Here is a 24,196-nt window from a genome sequence, read left to right on the forward strand (position 1 = left end):
CACTCTCCAGCATCCATTCTGCTGGTCTACATATTGCAGCTGGAGATGTGGTACTGGATGCCTGCTGCAGATGTCAGTGACCATTCTGACACAATTTGTAGTAAATGCATAATGTATTTAACTCATCATATAAATGTAAACACGTGGGCAAATGTACAGTGTTATGCAATTCAACAACTAATAAACATTATAGGAACGATATGTGTGTGGACACCCTTAGTTATGCAAAGTTCTTTTTAGCTACATTGGTTTTATTTGTGACAGATGTGTGTGTGTATTTTTAAGAAACTTCTGTGGAATGTGCTACACCATTCAGTATAATGTCAACATGGCATGTGAGATACAGTCATCTTGGAACAAGGGCATATAACAACAAGTTCAAAACATGAAATTCTTCACTGTTGAAACTGGTCGTCTGGAATAAATAGTGTTGAATGCTGTCTTGGCTATTAAAAGTCTGTTCAAAGCAAATGCAGACTGCTCCTTCCAGTCTCCAAATATGAGAAATTTCAGTGTTTTGTTTAAGGTTCTCTATGGAAAAAATAAGTAAAGAAGATTATAATTTGAAAGCATGTTTTGTAATGACAGAGATGTTTTATAATGTATTACATTTATTGCCAAATCCATGTGGTGCAGTTACTGCATCTAATGTGGGTTGCTATTAGTTATACATTACAGCAGTTTGACAGTGTGCTTCCCATGTTCATTTTCAACACTCCACCACCAAAGCTGTAATTATTGTGTTAAACTAGAAAAATGCCCTAAAATACATATCAAAAATAAACATTTAGCACCGAGTGTAGTCTGACTGTGGATATACAGGGTGTTCAAGAAAAGTGTCGAATACTTTGAGAAGTGGTAGTATTCATCAAAACAAGAATAACAAGTCCAATAAACATGGGTCCAGGAACGCATACTTTTGAGATAAGTCCAGTAAACGTGGGTCTGGAAATGCATACTTTCTGCAATAAACATCTGTGTACAGGAGGTGTTCAGTGTGCTGTCCATTCATGGCAGTGCACCCCTGTGCCCTCCGACATAAGGAATGATGCATCTTTTGAAATATACTCAGTTGTTGCTGTACCTGCTGGTGTGCGTTGAAGACGTGACCCTGTAGTGTTCACACATTATTGATTGGCTTAATGTAGACCAATTCCTTCAAGTGTCCTCATAACCAAAAGTCTAGATTATTGAGTTATGACTAAGGTGTGGGGCATCCCGACCATTCCAGTGGCCCTAAAAAGTCTGCGTCACATGTTCACGCACATTGTGACAAAAGTGTGCTGTTGTGCCATCAAGTGTGAACCACATTTGTGTTCTTTGCTGCAATGGTACAGCCTCCGGCAAGGTATGCAATACATAAATGAGTAAGTGTAGATAATGTGCCGTAGTTAACCTTTGTCGTAACATGTATGGCTCTATTAATCTATCGTCAACTACGCCTCCCTGTACATTGATTGAGATTTGATGTTGATGCCCTCTTTCTTGAACAAGTGGTGGAAGAGAGAAAATGTAAATGTACTACACCACTTTTATGTAAAAACAGCACAATAACAGCAAACACATAAGTGAAATTGTATTTGGAAGAAAACAAAACACCGTGATACGTACCCAGGGTTGACAGTCTGTACAATAAGGCACACAAACGTGACGAAAACTAACATAGCCTACAACACAATTCAAACTACACAACTGAGTGCAGACTGTGTAATGGTAGGTAGGGAACTGCGAGTAACATATCATAATACACTGCTGACACATTTGATGGAACACTAATACAATGACTGCAAATATCCACAACCAAACATCGTGCAGCCCTTCCTTTAGACATGTGCTTATCTCAGAAAGTTTGCATTTCTACACCCATATTTATTGGACTTATTTTTCTTGTTTTGATGAGTACTACCACTTCTCAAAGCATTTGACACAAATACTCTGTATTTAGCCATACTTAAAGTACATTAAGAACTTGCACAAATCTGAGACGTTGGTATTTCAGGTTACAACAGCTTTCTCCCATGCAAATGTTCCTCTACCTTTCTTTCCATACATATGTATTGTTGTGATATGTTTTCTTGGGAAGTCTGCCTATTTCCAGGATGAGATGCAATATATGGAATACTTACTGCTATGACCAAGCAGGTATTTCATCTCACTAAATCACTGCTACTCCTGTTCGCTGCTGAAGACATCCATTGTTCCTCAGTATTGTTCTCCACATGCACAAAAAATAAAAGCATTTAAAATATCAGAATATTTATAGTACAAGGGGCATTCAATAAATAATGCCCCACAATTTTTTCTCAGAACATATTTATCCTTAAGAGTTGGAATTTGGTGACTATATGAGTAAAACTTTATTTTACACATGCCATTTACCTATATAACCCACATCACATTCTGTGGCCTTATGCCAGTGTTGCATAAGAGCATGTATTCCCTGTTGGTAATTTATTCTTTTGTGGTGTCACTCAGATAACTGCCTTTTTGTTTCCCACTCAAAGTGATGCACCCAGTTTTCACCAGCTGCAGGGATCTGTGACAGAAGGGTCTCTCTAATTAGCCTCAAACTACCCCAACAGCTCATATGAAATGGCTTTTCTTAACATGTACATTTCTAGTTTATGATCTTTTTATTTTTTTCCCTTTCTTGTTTCCCCCTTGGTTACCATGGGCCACCCAACATTTGCTCATCAACTAAGGAGTCCATTGCAAAAATGTTCTTTTTTCTCTTTTTTTTCTTTGTGATTTCAGTGCATGTTATCATGGACTCACCATTTACATTAACCAAAATTTGGCAAAATCAGCCCATATCCTAAGTTGTTGCAGCTCAAAAAAATGGGCTATTATATGAAACCAATCCTTATCAAAAAGTCTTGTCTTTTAACAGAGGCTATTTTTGTGTTATAATTGAAAACATCATAACCTGAATGTTTATTATTGGGGGCCTAGTGCTTGCATTTATTAAGGTTCAGTGTCTATAAGAATTCTGAAGATAATGCTCAGAAAAGTGGTCCATAGTCAGCTGAATTCAGAAGAAAGAAGTAGTAGTAAATGTACTGACATGTAAGTGTAAGAATCACAAGATTCTTGAAGAGACTCTTGCAGGAGGTCTCACGTTAGAGTACAATGATGCTGCTTTGTGCTAGAAAACATTCATGTTGACTAGCTGTGAAAATCTACACAATTACATCAGTACCCAGTATGTGAGCTTTACTTCTTTGTGGCTTGTCATAAGGTGTGAGTGGAGTGCGTGAAAAATGTGACATGGGAGACCCATTACTATAGGCTACTACAGCTCAAGCACCTGCCTGCGAGAAGCGAGGTGCCCACGGGCACTGGTGGGCAGGGACTGGGGGCAAACAGCTGGCGTGCAGTCACAGAGGTGGGCTGTATCCTATGCTATGCAAATGCTTTGGCTGAGATCCTGCTGTCATGGAAGACCAATTGGCTTGCACATGGGCAGAACACATGCAATAGGGGCACCTGATTGATAGCCTATACTAACTGTGCCTGTCCTTTGATTAGCTGAGGGCGTGCTCATGACCCATGAGGCAGTATTGTCGTAGCAAGCATTGATGGATAAGTGTGCCTGTCTGTGAATGGGTAAGTGAGACCTTCAGCATTTCAGTGAAGGGACTGTGCACAACTGAAGATGTGGTGCAAATGGGTAACAAAACTTAGGGACGAGATTCCTTGTTGCTAATTGTATATTAGGTGTCAAAATTGGAATGTTATTGGGTGGTTTTATACGAACAGAAAGTTTTTTATTAGAGTGTTTAACAGATGAAAGTCTACTTGTAGGAAGTTGGTTCTCTATGTAGAAACAAATCAGAGAGAAACTGTTAACCTTCTTCAGGAAAGAGGACAGTGAGTGTTAGCCTTATATCCAGAAATTAAAGGTGTTGTATGCTCATTGAATGGTCAGCGGTAGCTGTTATATATCTTTTTCTCCTGTCTTATGCATACTGTAATTTGAGACAGTGTGAGACCAGATACATTTAGCTTTTATTGATAAACCATTATCAGAGTTGTTTGTGTAAATACAGCAGACGTAATATGTTCGTACATATTGATACTTATACAGAGAAAAAACAATTTTTCCTTATAAACGCTACATACAAATTAGTCGATAAAGTGTAAAAGATTATTGACTTCAAAACATGTAAAAAGTAATAATAAATGCTACAAATGAATTGTACCGTACATTTTGAGGGAAAATTGTATTTAGTGTTGTGACAGTGCCACGAGATTTAAAAGTTCCGCTACGTCAGTACGCGACACGGTGATAGAGGCGTTCCGCAGCTCAGCCAAGCGCGGGAGCGCCACCTGGCTATGAACGGCGCTGGCCGCATGTCACGGCACGGCAGTCGAATGACAGATACGGAGTTAGTAGCATGTAACCCGCTATTGTTTCTACTTTTGTAAATCCGCGCAATTTATTAGTGATTAAAGGTTATAACATTTAGTCTACAAAAATAAAATTTTAATATAATGGAAGGAAACATTCCACGTGGGAAAAATTATATATAAAAACAAAGATGAGGTGACTTACCGAACAAAAGCGCTGGCAGGTCAATAGACACACAAACAAACACAAACATACACACAAAATTCAAGCTTTCGCAACAAACTGTTGCCTCATCAGGAAAGAGGGAAGGAGAGGGGAAGACGAAAGGAAGTGGGTTTTAAGGGAGAGGGTAAGGAGTCATTCCAATCCCGGGAGCGGAAAGACTTACCTTAGGGGGAAAAAAGGACAGGTATACACTCGCACACACGCACATATCCATCCACACATACAGACACAAGCAGACAAATATGTCTGCTTGTGTCTGTATGTGTGGATGGATATGTGCGTGTGTGCGAGTGTATACCTGTCCTTTTTTCCCCCTAAGGTAAGTCTTTCCGCTCCCGGGATTGGAATGACTCCTTACCCTCTCCCTTAAAACCCACTTCCTTTCGTCTTCCCCTCTCCTTCCCTCTTTCCTGATGAGGCAACAGTTTGTTGCGAAAGCTTGAATTTTGTGTGTATGTTTGTGTTTGTTTGTGTGTCTATCGACCTGCCAGCGCTTTTGTTCGGTAAGTCACCTCATCTTTGTTTTTATATAAAATAAAATTTTAGGAACATATAATGTATGCTGTATGTGCCAAACCACCACTGATGAAGCTTTGTTCATCAAAATAAAATACATTTGACATGACACACTCTTAAATTACAGTACACACAGAAAAAATTGTAATTAATAAAAATATTTTGAATGAATCTGATTTAAATGAGGAATTTCTTTGGGTGTCACATGCATTGGAAGGGCCCATTTGAATGTCTGTGATGTAACTGCAGTTTTGTTTGTATATTTGACATTTGAACGGGAGGTGAGTGTGTTATCATGCAGTTCATGATATTGATGGGGAAAGAGATGGGATGTTGGAAAAGTAGTACTTGATGGTGGTAAGGCCACGGGCATTGGTAATCATTTTTTGTTACGTTTGCTCCCTGTTCTTTTTCTCAAGTGCCACTTTATCCAACCACTTGCTAGTAGATTGTTAATAGTTGTACTAAAGAATTTGTATTTTGTCAAGTTGTTCATAGTTAATACTGAATTGTTTCTGTATCTCTTGATCTTGGGTTTGAAACCATTTACCTTCCACAGTAGGATTTCAAATAATAGTTCGAGACAAAAACTGCTGTATGCAGTGAGATTACCATTATTTTCTAGACTGATTGTTGACTAAAACCTTTGCATTGTGGATAACAGATTTTAAAGATAAAAAAGGAAAAAGGTGAATTTTAGGATAACTTGTCATTGGGGAAGAAAGTGTTTGTTCCACAAAAGTGTGGCCTTTATGTAAAAGGAATGATATTTCACTGGTACATAAAAATTTTACAAGAATTCGTTCTTGTAAAGCAGCTTGTATAGGCCATATTTCACCTGCACATGGATTTCTTACCTTCTCTTACCATTACTTGCTTTTTCTTCCAATCTACTCTGTATTCTAGTCTGTTGCAGTGTGGTACTGATTTAAGTATCATAAATGTTGCCACATTCTTGCTGTTGTCAAACCTTTGTAGGCTCTTCACCTACTTATGCAAGTTACGTTTCATTTCTGTAAATTTAGTGATAGTTTGCCAGCAGTCGTATGGTGCTTCAATAGTTTATGATCAGTGGTAGTAAATCTTTGATATCGTCCTCTACTGTAGATATATTTTGTACTGAGTTATGTAACTTTTTGTGTTATATTGGATCTTGTATGTCAGGCTAGTTAAATTCCACTATTTATTTTGCAGCCAGAGCAACTACAAGAAATTCCACAAAAAAGAAAACGGAGGATAAATAACTTGTTAGAGGATGAAGAGGTGGAAATATCTAAGCACCTTTTGAGGATACAAATTGGAAAAGATGACAGTGAGCTACGAGCTATGGTGAAGTATTGTTATTGATGTTGTAAGATTAATATAACATATTGATGTAACTTGACTAAGAAGTGCCTTTAAATTCATTACAGGATATAGAGAAAGAAATTAAATCTTACGTTAGCCAAAAAAATACTAAATTTTTAATTGAAAATCCTTGTTGCCTGGATCTGCCAGAGATCTGTCAGATTTTAATTACTAAAACATTTCAAATGGGTGGTGGACAGCTCCATGAACAGCAGCGAAAGTCTAATTTGGAAGAAAGTGTTGAGGTAGGCATACAATCTACGAGCATCATACATGCATGATCTGACATCTAAGGTCTCTTAAATTCGGTTTATATTGTTATACAGATTCAGCGAGGGCAACGAACACCTACACCTCCTCAGTCACCTCTACAGTCACTCAGAGGAGAAGGTTCTTCTTTGTTGTAAGTATAGGAATTTTTATTTAATCAATGTAAATTCAGAAATTTTTGCAAGTTTACTTTCTCAGGGTACAAGGAAGAGGAAGAAAGTGAGAAGTATATGAAAAAGGAAAAAGTCAATCAGAACCCATGTGAATCACTGCAGAGACAATTAGAGAGGGAAGTCCAACATCATTAGCAGCAGTTAATGTACAATATCCTGAGAAATTGACAAATTTGTATTGAAAAGGAGCCATTTGATAAATCAGGCTAACAGTATTGATAAAAAAAATGGGGGATGAATGCTTGGAATTTTGTTTTTTATTGATGTTGAGATCATTGGAAGAGGCAATTCCAGAATTAGCATGGAGCAGGAAGCCATAAAAAACCTATAATCCAGTTCACAAATGATGGCAGTTCACGCAGGTCAAGGCACAAATGGGGTTGCAGTGTTGACGGTTCCAAGCAACAGCTCTGGTATGTGCATACACGTACTTTGTGCTTGGAAAAAATCATGTATCATGTAGATTGTGGGTCTTGCTTGCATGTGTAGAATTTATTGCTAACCACCACCATCAGCAACGACAGCACACAACAAATGGAATAAAAATTAAATAAATAGCTTGCTACCATCACGTTTAATGCTCACATTCACAGCAGATCACTCGATACGCTACTGAACACTCTCTGGATTTCAGAGAATGCGTGACATAGGCACACAGAACCAGCCTAAACTCGACTGCCATGGTTCGTGACTCCAACTAAAGATCAGAGTTTCTAGAATGAAATTTGTACACTATCCTCAAGATTGAGCATCTAGTGTCCCCTCCTTACTCAATGCAAAGAAAGTGAGGAATATGGAAAGAGAGATTGGATTAAGAAAAAACTGAGAGACGGATGAGGTTACTGTTCATTAAATTTAGGAGGCTTGTGATGAAGAACATGTTTGACCACAAAATACTGTGCCCACCAGTATGTACTCCTTACTGAATCCCTTTCTTCCTATAGATAGTGCAATAGTGACTCATTAACGAATCTTTCCTCTGAAAATTTCTTCTTGCACACACTATTATTTGATATTGAATGTATCAGGCCAGCTTCTGAGCCAAAGTTTTGATTTTTCCTGGTCTTGCCCTCTCATTACTGCCTTGAGTGCCAAATAAAAACGACTTAACAGTGTGGGTATATACTCAGGGCACCAGTACTTGCTTCATGAATTAACTGTTGTTTTATTTGTCACCTTACTGAGACATAATGTTTAACTCTCTCTAATGGCATGACCACTATGAAGCTTTATGAAAACGGTGAAAGTAGTCATACAGTGTGTATGGAAACCACTTACTACCAAGTTTTAGGTGGGTTCTGGTTCCTTAGTTCAACACTTGAGCCATCTTAATGCATCTTACTAGCACAAACACTTACTGAACTTCACAAACGAGAACTTGTTTAACTTTTCAAGGATGAATTTGTGTTGTTTTGAAACATCCTGCCACATTAAAACTGCATGCTAGACTGGGATTTGAACCAAGATCTGTGACTTTAGTGGACAATACACTACTGACCGAGTATTCTGTGACTGACGCTGATGTTGACAGCTACAGTTCTGCCAATACCTCTCTTCTACATTTCAGACTTTTCAGATTTTTTCCTGTTTACCACCTTAAACTCCTGAGAAGAAAAATATTGCAGTGACAAAACTTAGCCACAGTCTAAGGATTGTTTCCAGAAACTATTTATTTCTCTTTTCAGTGGAGTGTGTGCAGTTATGAAACTTCATGACAGATAAAAGCCGTGTTCCATCCTGAAACTCAGTTGCAAATGTCCCTATTGACTAAGATATCTAGGAACGTCCCATGGCTTGGCACTTTCTATGCTTCATTACCTATTTGTACTTTCCAGACACCTTAGGAACTCTTCTGGACACCTTGGTGCACTAGCACTCATGGGGAAGGAATCGTGATTCACTACTGTTCATCTTTATGAGATGGGCTACATCTTAGGTGTATAATGATAGTATAGGCAGTTTAGTGAGTACAATTACAATCTTAAAAACTAAAGTCAGATCCTGTAATAGACTGTCTGACAGCCAATTACACAGTTTTATTTTAAAAGTTCTTCACTTGCACTTGGTGGCCGAACTTCCCCGGATGGGGCACACAACAATGTCATACAATCATTTCATTTCATTTCAATGGTACTGAGCAGAGAAAGCTAAAGTGTTATCATTTTGATGGCATACCCCATTAATTAATAGCCTGTGTCTTCATGTGTCGTAATTTGCTATAGTTATGATATCATGCAGATAAATTTCTTCCCTGTCAACTCATTGTTCTCCACAGAGTACTAGATTCACAGTTGTTAGTACTCTGAGCTTGATAAAAATGAGGACAATGGTGTTCTGTAGAGCCTGCCTTAATTGATCTGTGCACGGCAGTGCACAATACCAATACATTCCAAAACGCCGAGCGCGAAAATGCCATTTTTCAAGGGGTCATATCTCAGGTTCTGTTGGTCACAGAGATAAGGAGGTCAATTGTTTTGGATAGCCCTTGGCCTAGTGACCATTTGTATACTGTCAGAAGAACAGTCATATTGTAGCTATTATGCAGTACAGGGTCAAAATTTTTAAATGTTCAGTACATCCTGCAGCCGATGCCAGTTGAACAAATCAGTTGGTTCTTTTCCATTAGGTGTGGTTTAGCGTGTACCTTAGGTGGCCTATAAAAGCACTATTTGTTGATAGGTGGTTGCTGAGAAAACTCCGAAAAACCACGATTTTTGGGCACGAAAAGTACCAATTGTGGGTATGCAATTTCTATAATTTCTATTCGTGGAAGATTGTCAAAATTTTTTCTATATGTTCTTAAGGTGGAATTCTTGGTAAATTTTAAAACTTTTTTCACGTTACAGGGATCTAGGGGTTCAAAGTTACCACACTTATGCAAAAAAATTTTAGGCATTCATCTAGAAACACATTTTTTTCATTTTTGAAAATCTTTATCCATTATCAGAATTTGCCCAGAAGATTATGATTTTGAGATGCCAAAAGTACCAGTTGCTGGGATGGCCATTTCTATGATTTGTATTCATGGCAAATTGTCAAAATTTTTGCTGTATATTTTTAAGAAGATGTTCACAGGGAGCCTTAAAACTTATTTTGATATCATTATCCATTACTGAAATCTAGAGTTCAAAGTTGCTGCATGTATTCATGTAAAATTTACACCAAGTACCCAGTCTGAGACGTAAATGTAGTTTTAACTGACACAGTGAACACATGGCAAGGGTTCTAGGGTCATTACAAGGATTCTAAGGTCACCATACTATTTTTTTAGTCACCAGGTTTCACCAATAAAATTTTATGACTTGATGTCTCTGTACAATGGTCACTTCATGCATATACAGACATGCCCAAAGTGGTATTGCAGTGCCGGCCGGGATGGCCGTGCGGTTCTAGGCGCTACAGTCTGGAACCGCGTGACTGCTACGGTCGCAGGTTCGAATCCTGCCTCGGGCGTGGCTGTGTGTAATGTCCTTAGGTTAGTTAGGTTTAAGTAGTTCTAAGTTCTAGGGGACTGATGACCTCAGAAGTTAAGTCCCATAGTGCTCAGAGCCGTTTGAACCATTTTGGTATTGCAGTGTCAAAACACAGGCTGAAACATGACTGAAATGAACTTAAAATAACTGCCAAAAATTATGTGCTGTTGAACTTTGATTTTTCGACCTTTGATTAACTGACTCCTGGGATTACCTGACCATTTTTCTGTGCTCCGCACCAAACAGCGTGCCAGCATCGTTGATCAATTTTACTCATGTTACAACAGGGGTCCATCTAAGTGACACTCCTCATGTGTGCTCAGTTGAGACTGCTGTACCACTGAACTGTTCCTTTACTGTACTCTTTAAACTGCTGTTTTATTTGTGTGCTTTTTTAAGTTATTCAACCTTGAGAGGAGCATAAGAAAACCACTCTACGATTATCGTAGAAGGAGGTTTGTTCTGGTGTAAACCAAGAGCAAGATCTTCCAGAAACTAATGACTAAGACACAGCAGATTTAGTCACAGCTTTTCAAACTCTCCAGAATGCTGTCTGGCCTGCTGATGTTGCAGAAGGTGACATTACAGCTGTTACCAATCAAGAACGTGAAGATAATCAGGTCATGATCTTGTTTTGCAACAGTATTGTGTTGAGCAAGAGGGTTCAGATGCTAAAGAAATGGAATAGAAGATCAACCGCTCTACAGTAAAGGATACATTCCAGACTACCCTCAAATATACAGCGCAGCCAGATTAAAACCGAATACCCTCCGCAGTGGGACCGTGGAATAGTAATAACCACACATGCTAAGACATTTATGCCACTGGGAGAGGCGATGATCAATTCCTGTTTTGTATAAGGCAGTCGGTCGCTGACAGATCCACAACTACACCCACTCTGCCACTTTCTCGTCTGATTGAAACCAATGTCCACACGTCTTTCTTCAGGTCACCATAGATGTGAAAGTCAAATGATGAAAGAGCTGGGCTGTATGGAAAATGTGGCGTTGTTCCCCAACCAAATCACTAAAGTGTAGCCTTTGTCTGATTGGCATTGTGGGGGGCAGGCGTTATGATGCATCAGAATGTTTCGTTGGCTTATGGAGTTCCTCGAGCGTGGAACCACAATCAGTGGGTAGTGTTATGGAGACAGTTTGTAGAAACTGTGATGCATCATAAAGTTGAAACACACAGGAATGCTGTCAGACAGAATCATTCTGTTGCATGATAGACAACAGAAAGACATCCGTAGGCATCGGTTTCAGACCAAGGAGGACGTGCAAGAGTGGGTGCACTTGTGGATCTCTCACCAGCCAACTACATTCTATGACACAGGAATTAATCATCTCCTTCCCCAGAGAGATGAATGTCTTAACATTAGTGGTGATTACTTTTGAATGGAACCATTCCATGGCACCATTGTGGTAGGTGTTGATTTTCATTTGACTGTCCCTCATATTTGGAATAGGAGCCAACTGCTGCAGCTATGGACATACTGTGGGCAAAGAGGTGGTGTGATGCAGGTACATTTTTGGCATCTCCCTCTGCTCTGGTTCGTGATGAAAAGAACTTTTATGTGTATGGTTCAGTAGGACCATGTTTTCTTTAATTTGTGCTTTTATCTGAATACCGGTTTCTTTTATTTACATGATCATTTGGGAAGCTATTTTTTGAACAATGAACAAAAATACATTGGATCTCTCATATTTTTAAGAAAATGTTATCAAAAGCATGTTAAATGGTTGGTTGCTTATGATTATAGTAGTAGGATCAACAAGTCATGGTCTGAAAAATACTTACCCATAAAGCTAATAGTATGAGAGAAAATATATTTCGAAGAAATGTCTTATAAACAAAATGTTATGATCTTCAGTCTGAAAACTGGTTTGATGCCCGCCCACCTCCATCATTAATGTACCTTGTGCAAGCCTCTTCATATATGAATAACTATAGCAGCCGACACCTATTTGAATGTTCTTATGGTAATCAAGCCTTAACCTGTTCCAGCTACATTTTTACTCCCTCTGCCAATATTGCAATTCCTTGATGCCTCAGGATGCATCCTGTTAGCTGATCCCCACTTTAAGCCAAGTTGTGACATAAATTTCTTTACACCCCAATAACATACAGTAACTCTTCATTAGTTATCCCATCTACCCATTCAGCATTTTTCTGTAGCACTGCGTTTCAAAAGCTTCTTTTCTCTTTTTTGTCCAAGTTTGTTATCATAAATATTTCAATTCTGTACTGTGATACACCCTAATCACCTCCAGGGATATTCATTGTTAACACATTTCATATTTTCAGAAATGCTTCGATAGTTATTGCCAGTTTGGATTTTATATCCACTGCACTTTGGTCGTCATGTTATTTTTCTGCTCAAATAGCAAAACTCATCGACTATAGGTAATATTTCATTTTGTTATCAACTTCCCTCAGCACCATATGATTTTATGTGTGCATTGCATTACTCTAGTTTCACTTTTTTAAAATTTGTCTTCTAATATCCCTTCAGGACACTATACATTCCATTAAGTGATTTTCCAGATCCTTTGCTTCTTTGACAGAATTAAAATGTCATCAGCAAACGTAAAAGTTTTTACTTTTTGTCCCTCAACTTTAATTCTCTTACCAAATTTTCATCTTAGTTTCCTGTATTGTGTTATAGATTTTGCAGCTAATGAATTGTCTTTCACTTTTAATTCACAAATATTGTAAATTGTAAGTCAGTGGTGGTGTGAATGTACATCGATTTTGCTTGCTTTACGCCATTGAGATTTACGGAATTTGATTATATGTTTCTTCTTCCGCCGTAACTACTTCTCATTTTTGACCGTGAATACAATACTGATTTTTATCAGACTTCCTCTTCAGATGCAGGCAGCTACAGTGACATGACATTAGCATAGTGCACGGAAAAAAAGAAAACTTTCGTAGTTTTGCACTAAAAAGAGCTCTCACACTTCATACTTTCATAAAATTATTATTCAGGTAACACAATGTGTACTACACACTTCTCACAAGAATACGTCTTCTCCCCATGAGAACTAAAGACAAAGGTCCTGTAAAATCATTTGTCCTTTGCCTTCCAGTGTACCAAAATACATCTTTTCTGACACTTACAGTGTTTGCGCTAGTGATTATCATTGGTTTTAAATTTTTGTCGTAGCTTGTTGGGGCTTTTCCTTATGTACCTGTACAATTGCCCCCACACTATGCGGTGATATGCATTGGAGGTGCACAGTGTTTTGTACACACTTGTACAGCTTAAATTTTGCCAAAAAGGGTACAATGACCTTTATTTGTCTGCGTATTTTTCTTTGTATATTGGGTTGGAGATGTCAGCTTATTTTGCTTACACATTATTTTACAAGGAAACACATAACTTACATACGTAATGATAATTCATTAAGTATTTACATGTGAGTGCTGCGAGAGCGGCTACTTGTTGTTTTGGCAACTTTGTCAGCCTCTGTGCACATGTGCACAAAATATATTTGTTGGCTGTGCAACAGCCATTAATGCTCCACGTATTATTGTGTACGGTCGTTCACACTTCCACTCACACTTTTAGTGTCATTTTCACACTGAGTGCCATACTATCCATCAAATAATTTGCTGTGGTGTGGTTTTCCATTGTGAGTGTGGTGCATGTGCGTTTACTCTTCAAGAACCGATGCTGTGGCAGATAGTTCACCTTTGATACGGCCCGGGAAGAAATCTTCTCCATTGTATCCACATTTTCAGTGGGGTGAATACTGCACATCAACACAAGATGTCATGATATGTGATGCTTGCACAATTATAGTTTGCTGATTAGTATATCAGACGTTGCATAGCATAACATTGCCAAAATTGATTTGTTGTACTATTGCACACGCGTTTGGATATCACTATATATTTCATCGTTCACTTTGTTATGAAAATCCTTTTAGTCCTTGAGATCTTTTTTCTTTTTTTTTTTAGGTTTTAAAGTTCATCTTTCACATATGGCTTGATATACACTTAAAATTCACATAAAAATTTTGACATAACAGTGCATATTACAACGGCTTACATCTAAGGCTGACATTTCACCCGTTATTTGTATTGAACGTAGAAAATTCTTAAATTCTAAAACATTACAAAATTCCTTCTTCAATTGCAGTTACTGGTTAGTATAGTTTGTTTGATAACCTCACATTTCATTACATTGTGTTACTATATATGCATTTAATGCATCCACATTTTATTTTCAAGTCATGCGTTCATCAGTTATGAGAGTTTAATATTTTCTTAGGGATTAATAGAGAAAAACATTTACATCAGGGTTCTACATTATGCATTGCTGGCTTAACTACACTTTGTCGCTGCCTCCTGCGTTGGGGAGGGAATAAGGAATTACTATTCCACTGGTTTATGGATTACTAAGGAAATGCTGTTCGTCCTTTCTTAAATCACTTATCAAGGAACTCCTTTCTCATGGAACGGAAACATATTAACGACTCAGGTACTATATACCGTAACGTTGCTTATATTTCTTTACGTGTAGCTTAGTGTTTGTAATGCAGAAGTTTTTGCATTACTTCATGCTTATCTCTTTACAATTATGTGGAAATGCTGTCATTTATATTCACATGTGACGCGATATGAATTGATTAGTTTCATTTGATGTCACACGGCTCTGTCTTTATGTACACTTTGTAGTCAGTAGGTACAGGTAAGTGTTTTGTAGTTGCACTGCAACAATGTATATTCTTATTCTTCATTTGCTTGATGACTGAAATATACACATAGACATACCGATAACTAAATCATTTCTTTGAGGTGCGGTTAGTTTTTTCATTTGGTACCTATAACACCCATTGTAAATCTCTTCTTCTGCACAGCATCGATGCAATGGTTGCTGCAATTTATAAAAGAAAAATTTATAAGTAATGTAAAAACTAATTGTGTTTCGTAGCTCATAGGCCACTCATATACTCGGTCATCATATTCATTTGCAGATGTTTTTCATATTTTATTCTTATTTGTTTATATATTTATTCACTTGCATCTTAATTCTTTTTGTTCATTTAACCTACAAAGAAAGTTACTGTGACATCTCCTATGGTGTCTTATCTTTTGTTAGCTAACACGTCCTGTATGTTTTGTTGTAATGATTTCTTTTAATTCTAGTTACAATGTATATATCTTAGTATTGACGCAACTTCACATGTTGATATAACATTATATTCTTCCGTTCCCTGATAGTGAATATAGTTATTACATGTTATTATTTATTTTGAAATTGAGTCTGATACTTGTGTAGCTTTGCATTTCTATTTGGTTGCACCACGAGTTAGCCTGTTGCACTTGTGCAAGGTCAATGTCTCTTCCCTAGTACTGATGTAAGCATGCATTGTTGAGCGCGCACAGCTGAGTCATACGATGCTCCAGTTTGCATTTCACTTTGCGTGAAGCTGTGTTTTTACACTTCCATCATGTCAAATATTTGTCTTTGCTTACAAAACAAGATAATTACTTAAGTCTATACATATTTCTTTCAAAAATACACATAATAACTTTTTTTACTTATAAAACTATGACATTACTTACCTGATTACTGCTTGCACTTGTTCTTCTAGTGTATTTTTGTTGATTCTATTTCATGTTGGTATAGATCATATTTTATGTCTCCTTGCTCATTGAATCATTCGAAATATGTTTGAAAATCTGATTCGCCCCCATCACTTGTAAGGTCTATAGTATGGGGCTCAACTACGACCGATTCGGGTTTTCCTGCGGTGTAGCCTGATCTACGTCTGTGCACAGAACAATTTCTTTCAGTTGTATTGTGTGATTGTTTCTCCAATTTGTATCATTATCAGCTCGCGACATACTTTCTCGTGTGTTCATATGGCTGTCATGAAATGTTGCTGTATTGTGATTTTGTTGCGCAAAGGTTGGCTGCGGTACGACGTGCGGCATGTTAATGTTTCGGCCTTGCGCTTGCCATTGGTGCAGCTAACTGTTTTTCTTTACATGCGGTGCATAGTTTTGAGAGGAGGGATTAAAATTAGCTTGTGGATGGTAATCGTTCCTGTTATGCAGAAAGTTTTGTTTAAATCTCTTGTTCCTGCCATTTCCATTCCTGTATCCATTACCACGAGTAATATATCCTTGCGGTTGTGCGTACCAGCCTTGCTGTATGTTTGCAACTGGCTTTTTGTATTGACCATTCGATTTATTTTGTTGTGGTGTTTGGCTGTCTGATGCCCTATCTGTTATTATTTTCTCCTCATATATTAGGCCAATTGAATCTAAAGTGGATAGAAAATATTCTATGTCGTGCTTAGGTTAGTAATTAATTTTTCATGAATGTGTGATTGCAAATGACTTTAAAAAATTTTTTAGAGATCAACATGAGAAATAGGATTCATCCAATAATGTGTTTTATTCAGATACTTCTCAAAATACCCTCGCAAATTACCATATTTGCTATTAAAAGAGGCGGGGTTAAAAACCTCTCACCTAAGTCTCTCCTGTATGGCTTCTGACCAGTATTTGTCACGAAATGCCCATTCAAATTGTAAATATGTGGCACAATGCTCAGCTACCTCGGTCGCCCACAAAAGTACATTGCCTGCGCGTACCCGACTACAAATCTGATCTTTTGTGCTTCCGTCCAATTTCTATGGAACACATGTCGAAAAGCACTAATACATACAACAGGATTCCTCTTGTTACCTACACTCATAAACATTGGAAATTGATGGTGTCTTAAGAGACCTTCCTCAGCAACTATAGTGGACAAGCTGTTTGCATTTTGTGCTGTTTTTACATAGCTGTCATAATTATTTACATTTCTCGTAGGTACTGGTTCTGGTGTTATGCCATGTAAACTTACACTCTGCAGTCTGTCATTACTACTGGCATTGTTTGTAGGGTTTGCAATGATTGGTGTGCATGCATTACTTTGGTTTGCTCGGGCTGGCTCTTTGTTTATGTGTACAATTTGTGTCTCTGTAACACTTTCACCTAAATAGTTATGTATCCCGTGCAATGTAGCTTGCAAATTGGTGTTCACTTTGTCGATAATGTCATTTTCCTTTTGCTGGATAATTTTTATCTACATCATTGATTAATCTACATTCCTTCACTACCTTTTCTGCTGCAGTACTGGTTTTGTCCAAAGTACCTGCTTCAACTTGTTAAATTACATCAGATAAATTTTCACTAATTTTGTCTCTTTCTTTTTTGGCACAGGCTGATTCAGTTTCAAGTGATACTACTTTTAAAGTGCATTCATCAATTGCTATTGGTATATTTTCGTAATGCTTATGCAGTTTGTTCACTACGGTAGAGATGTTCTTTACTGTGGAAGTTAATTCTGTTTGTGTAGCTTCCAGGTGTCTGTGTGTGTGTGTGTGTGTGTGTGTGTGTGTGTGTGTGTCTTTAGTTGCTTTCATTTTCTGCTCTTCTGTATCATTCTGCTCGTTAAGAGTGTCTAATTTCTGTTTTATTTGCATAATGTCATTGTTTACTTCTGAAAGTACATCTTGCTTTAGCTGTTTTTCCATGTCTTTAAATTTTACATTCATTTTCTCGTGAAAATTCTTAGTCAAATCACTGATCTGTTGTGTGACTGTATCCCGAAAATCTTTTAAAACTTGTTTCTGCTCTTGTTTTATGTCGTTTATGTCTTGTGTGACTATGGTAAGGTTTTGCAACAAACTGTCAAATTTTGTATTTATGTCTGCATGCAAATTGGTGTTATTGATGTTTGTATTTTTTATTTCGGTGCTCAGGCTATCGAGTTTTTGAAGTATCGTGGCAAGTGCGCTATTTTGGTTGCTATCTAATGAACTTTGGTTGTTAACAACTGTACTTTGTAAATAACATTTGGATTTTTTATGATGGGTGATGGTAAAGTGTCATCAAAAATCATGTTATCTTTGCTTTCTGTGTTTTCCTGCGCGAGCAGAATGTTGCTCGCAGAGATACGTGATGTAGTTTCATCTATTGTCATCAACGTATCATCAAAGTGAGAACTCTGTTAAAGCTCACTACCACTTGTTACTTCGGTTAATACTTCTGAATGTGGAAGACATGGCGCTGGTACTTCAGATGTTCTGTCTTGCAATTGTACACCGTCTTGGCTCATTGCATTTTCTTCATTGTCAACAATAATGGCAACTGATTTTTGTGCCATTTTGATTGAATATTAAAATCAAAATTTTGAAAAATAGAAAATTGAAATATATTACTTTTGGAAATTTAAACATACAATTTACATGTCATCAAGCGTTAATTGGCTACTTTTATGATACATGAAATGTTATGACACAAAAACTTCAAACTTTTCTCTTGCTAATCATTACATAAAATTTCTGAAAAATTCATTACAATACATTTAGGAAGGGAAATTAAGGAAAAGGATATCTAATTACTACACAGGCGGTGCTACCAAGCATAGCTAAGCAAGTGGTTGCGTAGCAGTCGTACCTTTGCTGCGATGAAACAAACAGCGCATTTCCAAAATTTTCCATAAATTCCGGTTTCACTTTTGATTCCTTTCTGAATTGATTGCTTGAACCACAAAAATTTTTGGTTCTTGTTATTTTGCTCCCAGTTGCAATGTTGCACATCAAAATTTAAAAATAATTAGTAAACGCAAAAAATTTCGTACAATGTCATAAATAATTTTGAACAATTTACATAACTGGTTTCATGGCTTTCTCAATGTCATGTCACCAAATCGCCAGTCGTGCAGATATATATATATATAAAAATATAATTAAACAAATTAATTACACCATTGTCATGTTTGAGTTTTATAGATTTTGCAGCTAATGAATTGTCTTTCACTTTTAATTCACAAATCTCATAAAAGTAAGTGGTGGCGTGAACTTACGTCGATTTTGCTTGCTTTATGCCGTTGAGATTTATGGAATTTGGTTATATGCTTTTTCTTCCGCCATAACTACTTCTCATTTTTGACTGTGAATACAATACTGATTTTTATCGGACTTCCTCTTCAGATGCAGGCAGCTACAGTGACATGACATTAGCATAGTGCACGGAAGAAAAGAAAACTTTCATGGTTTTGTGCTAAAAAGAACTCTCATGCTTCATACATTCGTGAAATTATTATTCAGGTAACACAATGTCTACTACACACTTCTCACAAGAATACGTCTTCTCCCCACGAGAACTAAAGACAAGGGTCCTCTAAATAATTGGCAAAAGAAAATGAATGGAGTTTCTATCATTTGTCGTTCGCCTTGCGGTGTAGCAAAACACATCTTTTCTGACACTTAACAGCGGTCGCGCTAGTGATAATTATCGTTGGTTTTAAATTTTTGTCGTAGCTTGTTGGGTCTTTTCCTTATGTACCTATACAATCGTTTGCACAGTATACAGATTTAATAGCATGGGGATAGGCTAAAACTAACTCTCTCTCTCTCTCTCTCTCTCTCTCTCTCTCTCTCTCTCTCTTTATTGTTGCTCCCGTTTTATATCCTTTGACTCTTATAACTGCAGGCATCTCTTGTATTTTACCCCTGCTACTTTCAGAATTTTAAAGAGTGTACGTAAGTCAACATTGTCAAACAGCTTTCTCGGTACCACAATTGTATCCACACATACTTTATCTAAAGTAAATTGATAACAACAAATTTATTTCGTCGGGGCTCAAAAAATATGGAATTACTCGGGGACAGGTCCACACATTTTTCCATGAAGGCATTGACAGTCTTGTCTCACAGTGGGATAAATGTATTGACAGTTATGTTAAAATGCAACCTGTTATATAAATAGAGATAGTACGTTAAAATAGAGAGAGTTCGTTTAAGTGGAGATGGCTGCTAGAAACGGAACATAATATAAGATTGCTAGCACACTGGTGCATACAAGAAGAGCAGCTTTGAATGGTCTGATGTAGAGAGGAGGGCCTACTTCCAGTGAGTGGATGACTCCACCATCAGTGTCTTCCAACTTCTTTTTAATGAAATAGTGCTTTGTATCATAAAAATGAATGAAATAAAAAGAAAACATCACTTGGATTATATGCAAGAGGTTTTTTTGTGATGAAAGCATTTCGTTGTATTACCTTGGATCATGCTGTTTTAGCAGGGATAAAATGACAAGAAACTAATCCCATGAACTTAAAAGATTTCTCTGCTTCAGTGAGAAATCATTGCAAACTCAACAATATCACTGCTGACAAGTTTGCTGTGATGGAGCAAGTTCATGAAAAACTGGCTCCATTGTTACCATTCTGGTGAAAATTTACAGTTGATGAGCAGTTGTTTCAAGGCAAAGCAAGGTCCAGGTTTCCCCAGTTTCCCATACCTTGGTAAGGAGGAAGACTGAGCATACAACCAGCCATGGAGTATATCGTTCCTCACCTCATAGAGCATTTCTAAAACAAGGAAGGAACGTAACATACAACTTTTTCACAACCCTCCAGCTTGCCAAGAAATTTCAATAGAGTGTCATGTAGGTAGTGCGAATGATGAACAACATTGTCTGAGAAATGCCCAGCTGTATGAGGAACAACTCTATTTTATCTTTCACCATTATCTTGAAAAAGTGAGATCAGCCAGATTGATCTGTGACTGGGTACCAAGGGAAGAAGAATAAGAATATTAAGGTTCTCAGCACACAACATCTTGAAGTAGCAGTGAGCAAAGAAGGAAAGAAAAAAACCAGAAACAATTACCTTCTGTAATGCCACACAAAGTATGGTGTGGACATTGTTTATCAAATGACTCGTAAGTGTCCAACTAAGGTTACTTTAAGGAGGGAGCCAATGCATGTCATTTACAATATCCTCGGCATGGAAGCAAGAACTGTGTAGATAATCTAAAAAAAGACACAATGAAAAAGAAGGCATTAATTCTTCAGTTTGTATATAAAATCATGAATGGAAAACAACAAGAAAGTGTGTCAAGTGCGGAAGCATCTGCCCCCCACAAATCAAGTAAGAAGAGTACCAATAATCTGCTCAAAGTGTGATATCATTGGTGAGAAACAAACAAATGAAATCAATGAAGAAGTGTTAGGAATTTCACAAATGGGTCACATTGCAGGGGATACATGCAATATTTTGTATCCAAAATTCTAATCTAAAAGTGTTAGAATTTCAAGGCAAGTCTTTGAAATGTGTACGTATGTACATGAATGCAAAAAGTAGATATTTTCAGGAGTTGGTGCCCCACAGCTCTCAAGTATTTAAAAAATGTAGGTATTACTTTAACCATATTGTGGATTTTATTTGCGAAAATCTCATTAACGGAACAAATGACACCTTCCCGCTAAGCTAGGAGTATCATGTTTTCCCCTGTTCTATAGTCTATTCGTCACAAGAACACTCCAGATGTAAACATTATTCTGCGCTTTCTTCCACATTTTAACTACCCGCAGAGCTTCAGGTGGGTATAGTTGATACAATAATAACCATATGTTTTATGCTGCAGCATAGACTGCCTGCACTACTCAGCATAGATAACCAAACACACAATGCTTTACCAGGACATATAAGCTGGAAAGCCAGTCCATCAAGCCCACAGAGATATGAACAACTGCAGAAACTCATATGGAAGCTTATTTATTTCTGTTCCACATTCCTCAACTAAAAGTTTTGTTTGATCTGTTTCCAAGTGCTTTATCTTAAGACTTCTCACAGATAGGTATTTGAAAATGCTGGAACACTGAAATCATTTGCTTAAAAGTATTGGAATGAAATATTTGGAAGCAGATTAGATCAAACATTACATCTGCACATAATTAACAAAATTGACAAAGAGCAGACAAACAATAAAACTTAAAATATCATTTACATTTTAAAAGTATTAAATTAATATACAGTAATAATCATAACACACTTCTTAAGGGATCACACGGAAACTATATTTTAGCTTAGAATAATAACATAAAAAATATTTGCATAAACACATTATAATCTATCTGTGAGAGCAGTGTGTGATTTTAAGAGCACATTATAAAGATTTTGCTATATAATGAAGCTACTTAAGGTATTACTCACCTCAAGCCATGTGGTAACCTCTGAACTCCTTCCATACCTGAATCTAGAAGAAGACATTCCATCTGTGGAACTTCCATCTTCAACATTGGTGAGTAGCTGATCAACAACACAGTCTGTGAAGCCACCCAAATGCCACATTTTGTCTTCTTCTTTTATTACTTATTGTGAAAACATTTTCCTAAAACACACAGGTGACATTTCCTTGTCTTTCCTGGAGTTGACGGTTTACTTGTATTATGTCTTTCTTTATGTGCACGTTACACTTGTCACAGAAATACCGGTAAACTCAGATGACATTGCTGCAAGTTCCTTTACCAGTAGTGATATATGTCATGCTGGTAAGGTGCGCGTCATATATCTTGGCGGCCGAGTTTAGGTTCGTTCTGCGCATTTGACGTCACAAATCACAGTCAGCCAATGAACAGAGAACGACGTTGCCAGATCTCGACTGCAGTGCAGAGCACGGACGAGTGTCTTCAATTTTAGAAACGTTCAGTCATAAATGAAGTAATTGAACAAAAGCAATGTCTTGATAGCAGACTTTCTTTTATAGAAAGTTTGGAAAAAGCATTCTTTACACCAATTGCTTCATATTCTATTAATTAATTAAACCAAACAAACAATAAGCCTCCTAATTCAGGCGATAGCAAGGAAAGGTGTTTGTATCAGTCTCACGAACCGCTTTTTCGCAATAAAGAACAGCGGTAATTGTTTATTTCCTATTGTACTTCGACGCAACGTGAGTAATTCACAGTCATCCCAACAGTGTTTGTCGGTATTTTGCAAACGTTTAGAGTGAAATGAGTAGCTGCGTTGGCGTAATGGTTAAGGTGTTGGGCTGCTAATCGGAAGATTCTGAGTTCAAGGCTTGTTGCATACTAAATATTTTATTTATTTAAAAACAATAGCGAAGTGTCTTATTTAATGAATTTTATTCGTTTGAATGTAATGTTTTGAAATTTCCTGTGCTTCATTATAATCATAATAAGTTTTCAGTTTTTGTAATTTTCTCCTCCAATATTTCTTTTCACAGCAATTAAAAACAACGAAAAGGCACACATACAATATTCATGTTATCCGTTTTGTTTGTATATCGCCTCTTCCGCAGTCGCTGTTTTACTATTCATATTGAGATATATTCTTTTGCTGCAGTATTAAAAGTATTATTTAGAGCAGAATTTCGGCTCGTACGTTGCCGAGCTATTTGATTGTCTGACGGAATTCTTTGCTTCGCTGCTTTGGCAACATCATATTGAATGGTTTCGTCGACTGATCTATGTTTTGGCAAGTATTTGCTGTCCGTTGTGACAAAAACAAAATGTTTGCGCACTGTGCCTCACTGGCAATATATTTTAGTTTTATGTTTTATTACGTCCAAAATTCAGTTTTGTGTACTTCGCCAACTTCGTTTTAATCAGAACGTTTTAGAAAAAAGCGAAATGACTCTGGTATAAAGAAAGTTTTGTTACAGTTGCTAAAGATAGAATATTTCCCAATTTATAAACACTGTTTATGTTATAAAGGGTGTTCATTTTATGGGGACATTGAAATCTCGTGAAAACGACACACAGAGCCAAAAGAAATCCTAATGAAAATTAGTTCCTCTCGGAAGGGGACATCCAATTATAACAAATTTGACTACAAATTCGTCGAATTTAGTATCATTGGATGTCCCCCTCTGATACAAAAAAAATTTAGTTATAAATTTGTTTGATCCGATGTGTAGATTTGCGGATATTTCAATGTCTCCAATTAAAATGAACACTCTGTATAGTTGGAACCATGAACGACTGCGGTCGATTTAAGGCTCGTTCTACGCACCTGACGTCAC

The 24,196-nt window shown here is 37.2% G+C and overlaps 1 protein-coding gene across 1 annotated transcript in view; it reads left to right on the forward strand.

Annotated features, from left to right (window-relative positions):
- LOC124775752 overlaps positions 1-24,196 on the forward strand; it is a 357,417-nt gene that overhangs the window by 185,963 nt on the left and 147,258 nt on the right. The window contains exons 10-12 of the mRNA XM_047250614.1: positions 6,287-6,421; positions 6,505-6,684; positions 6,766-6,842. Coding sequence (XP_047106570.1) covers positions 6,287-6,421; positions 6,505-6,684; positions 6,766-6,842 — 392 coding nt within the window. The remainder of the gene's footprint in view (positions 1-6,286; positions 6,422-6,504; positions 6,685-6,765; positions 6,843-24,196) is intronic.

This window comes from Schistocerca piceifrons, chromosome 1 (genome assembly GCF_021461385.2).
Source record: "Schistocerca piceifrons isolate TAMUIC-IGC-003096 chromosome 1, iqSchPice1.1, whole genome shotgun sequence".
Classification (NCBI taxonomy): Eukaryota; Metazoa; Arthropoda; class Insecta; order Orthoptera; family Acrididae; genus Schistocerca; species Schistocerca piceifrons.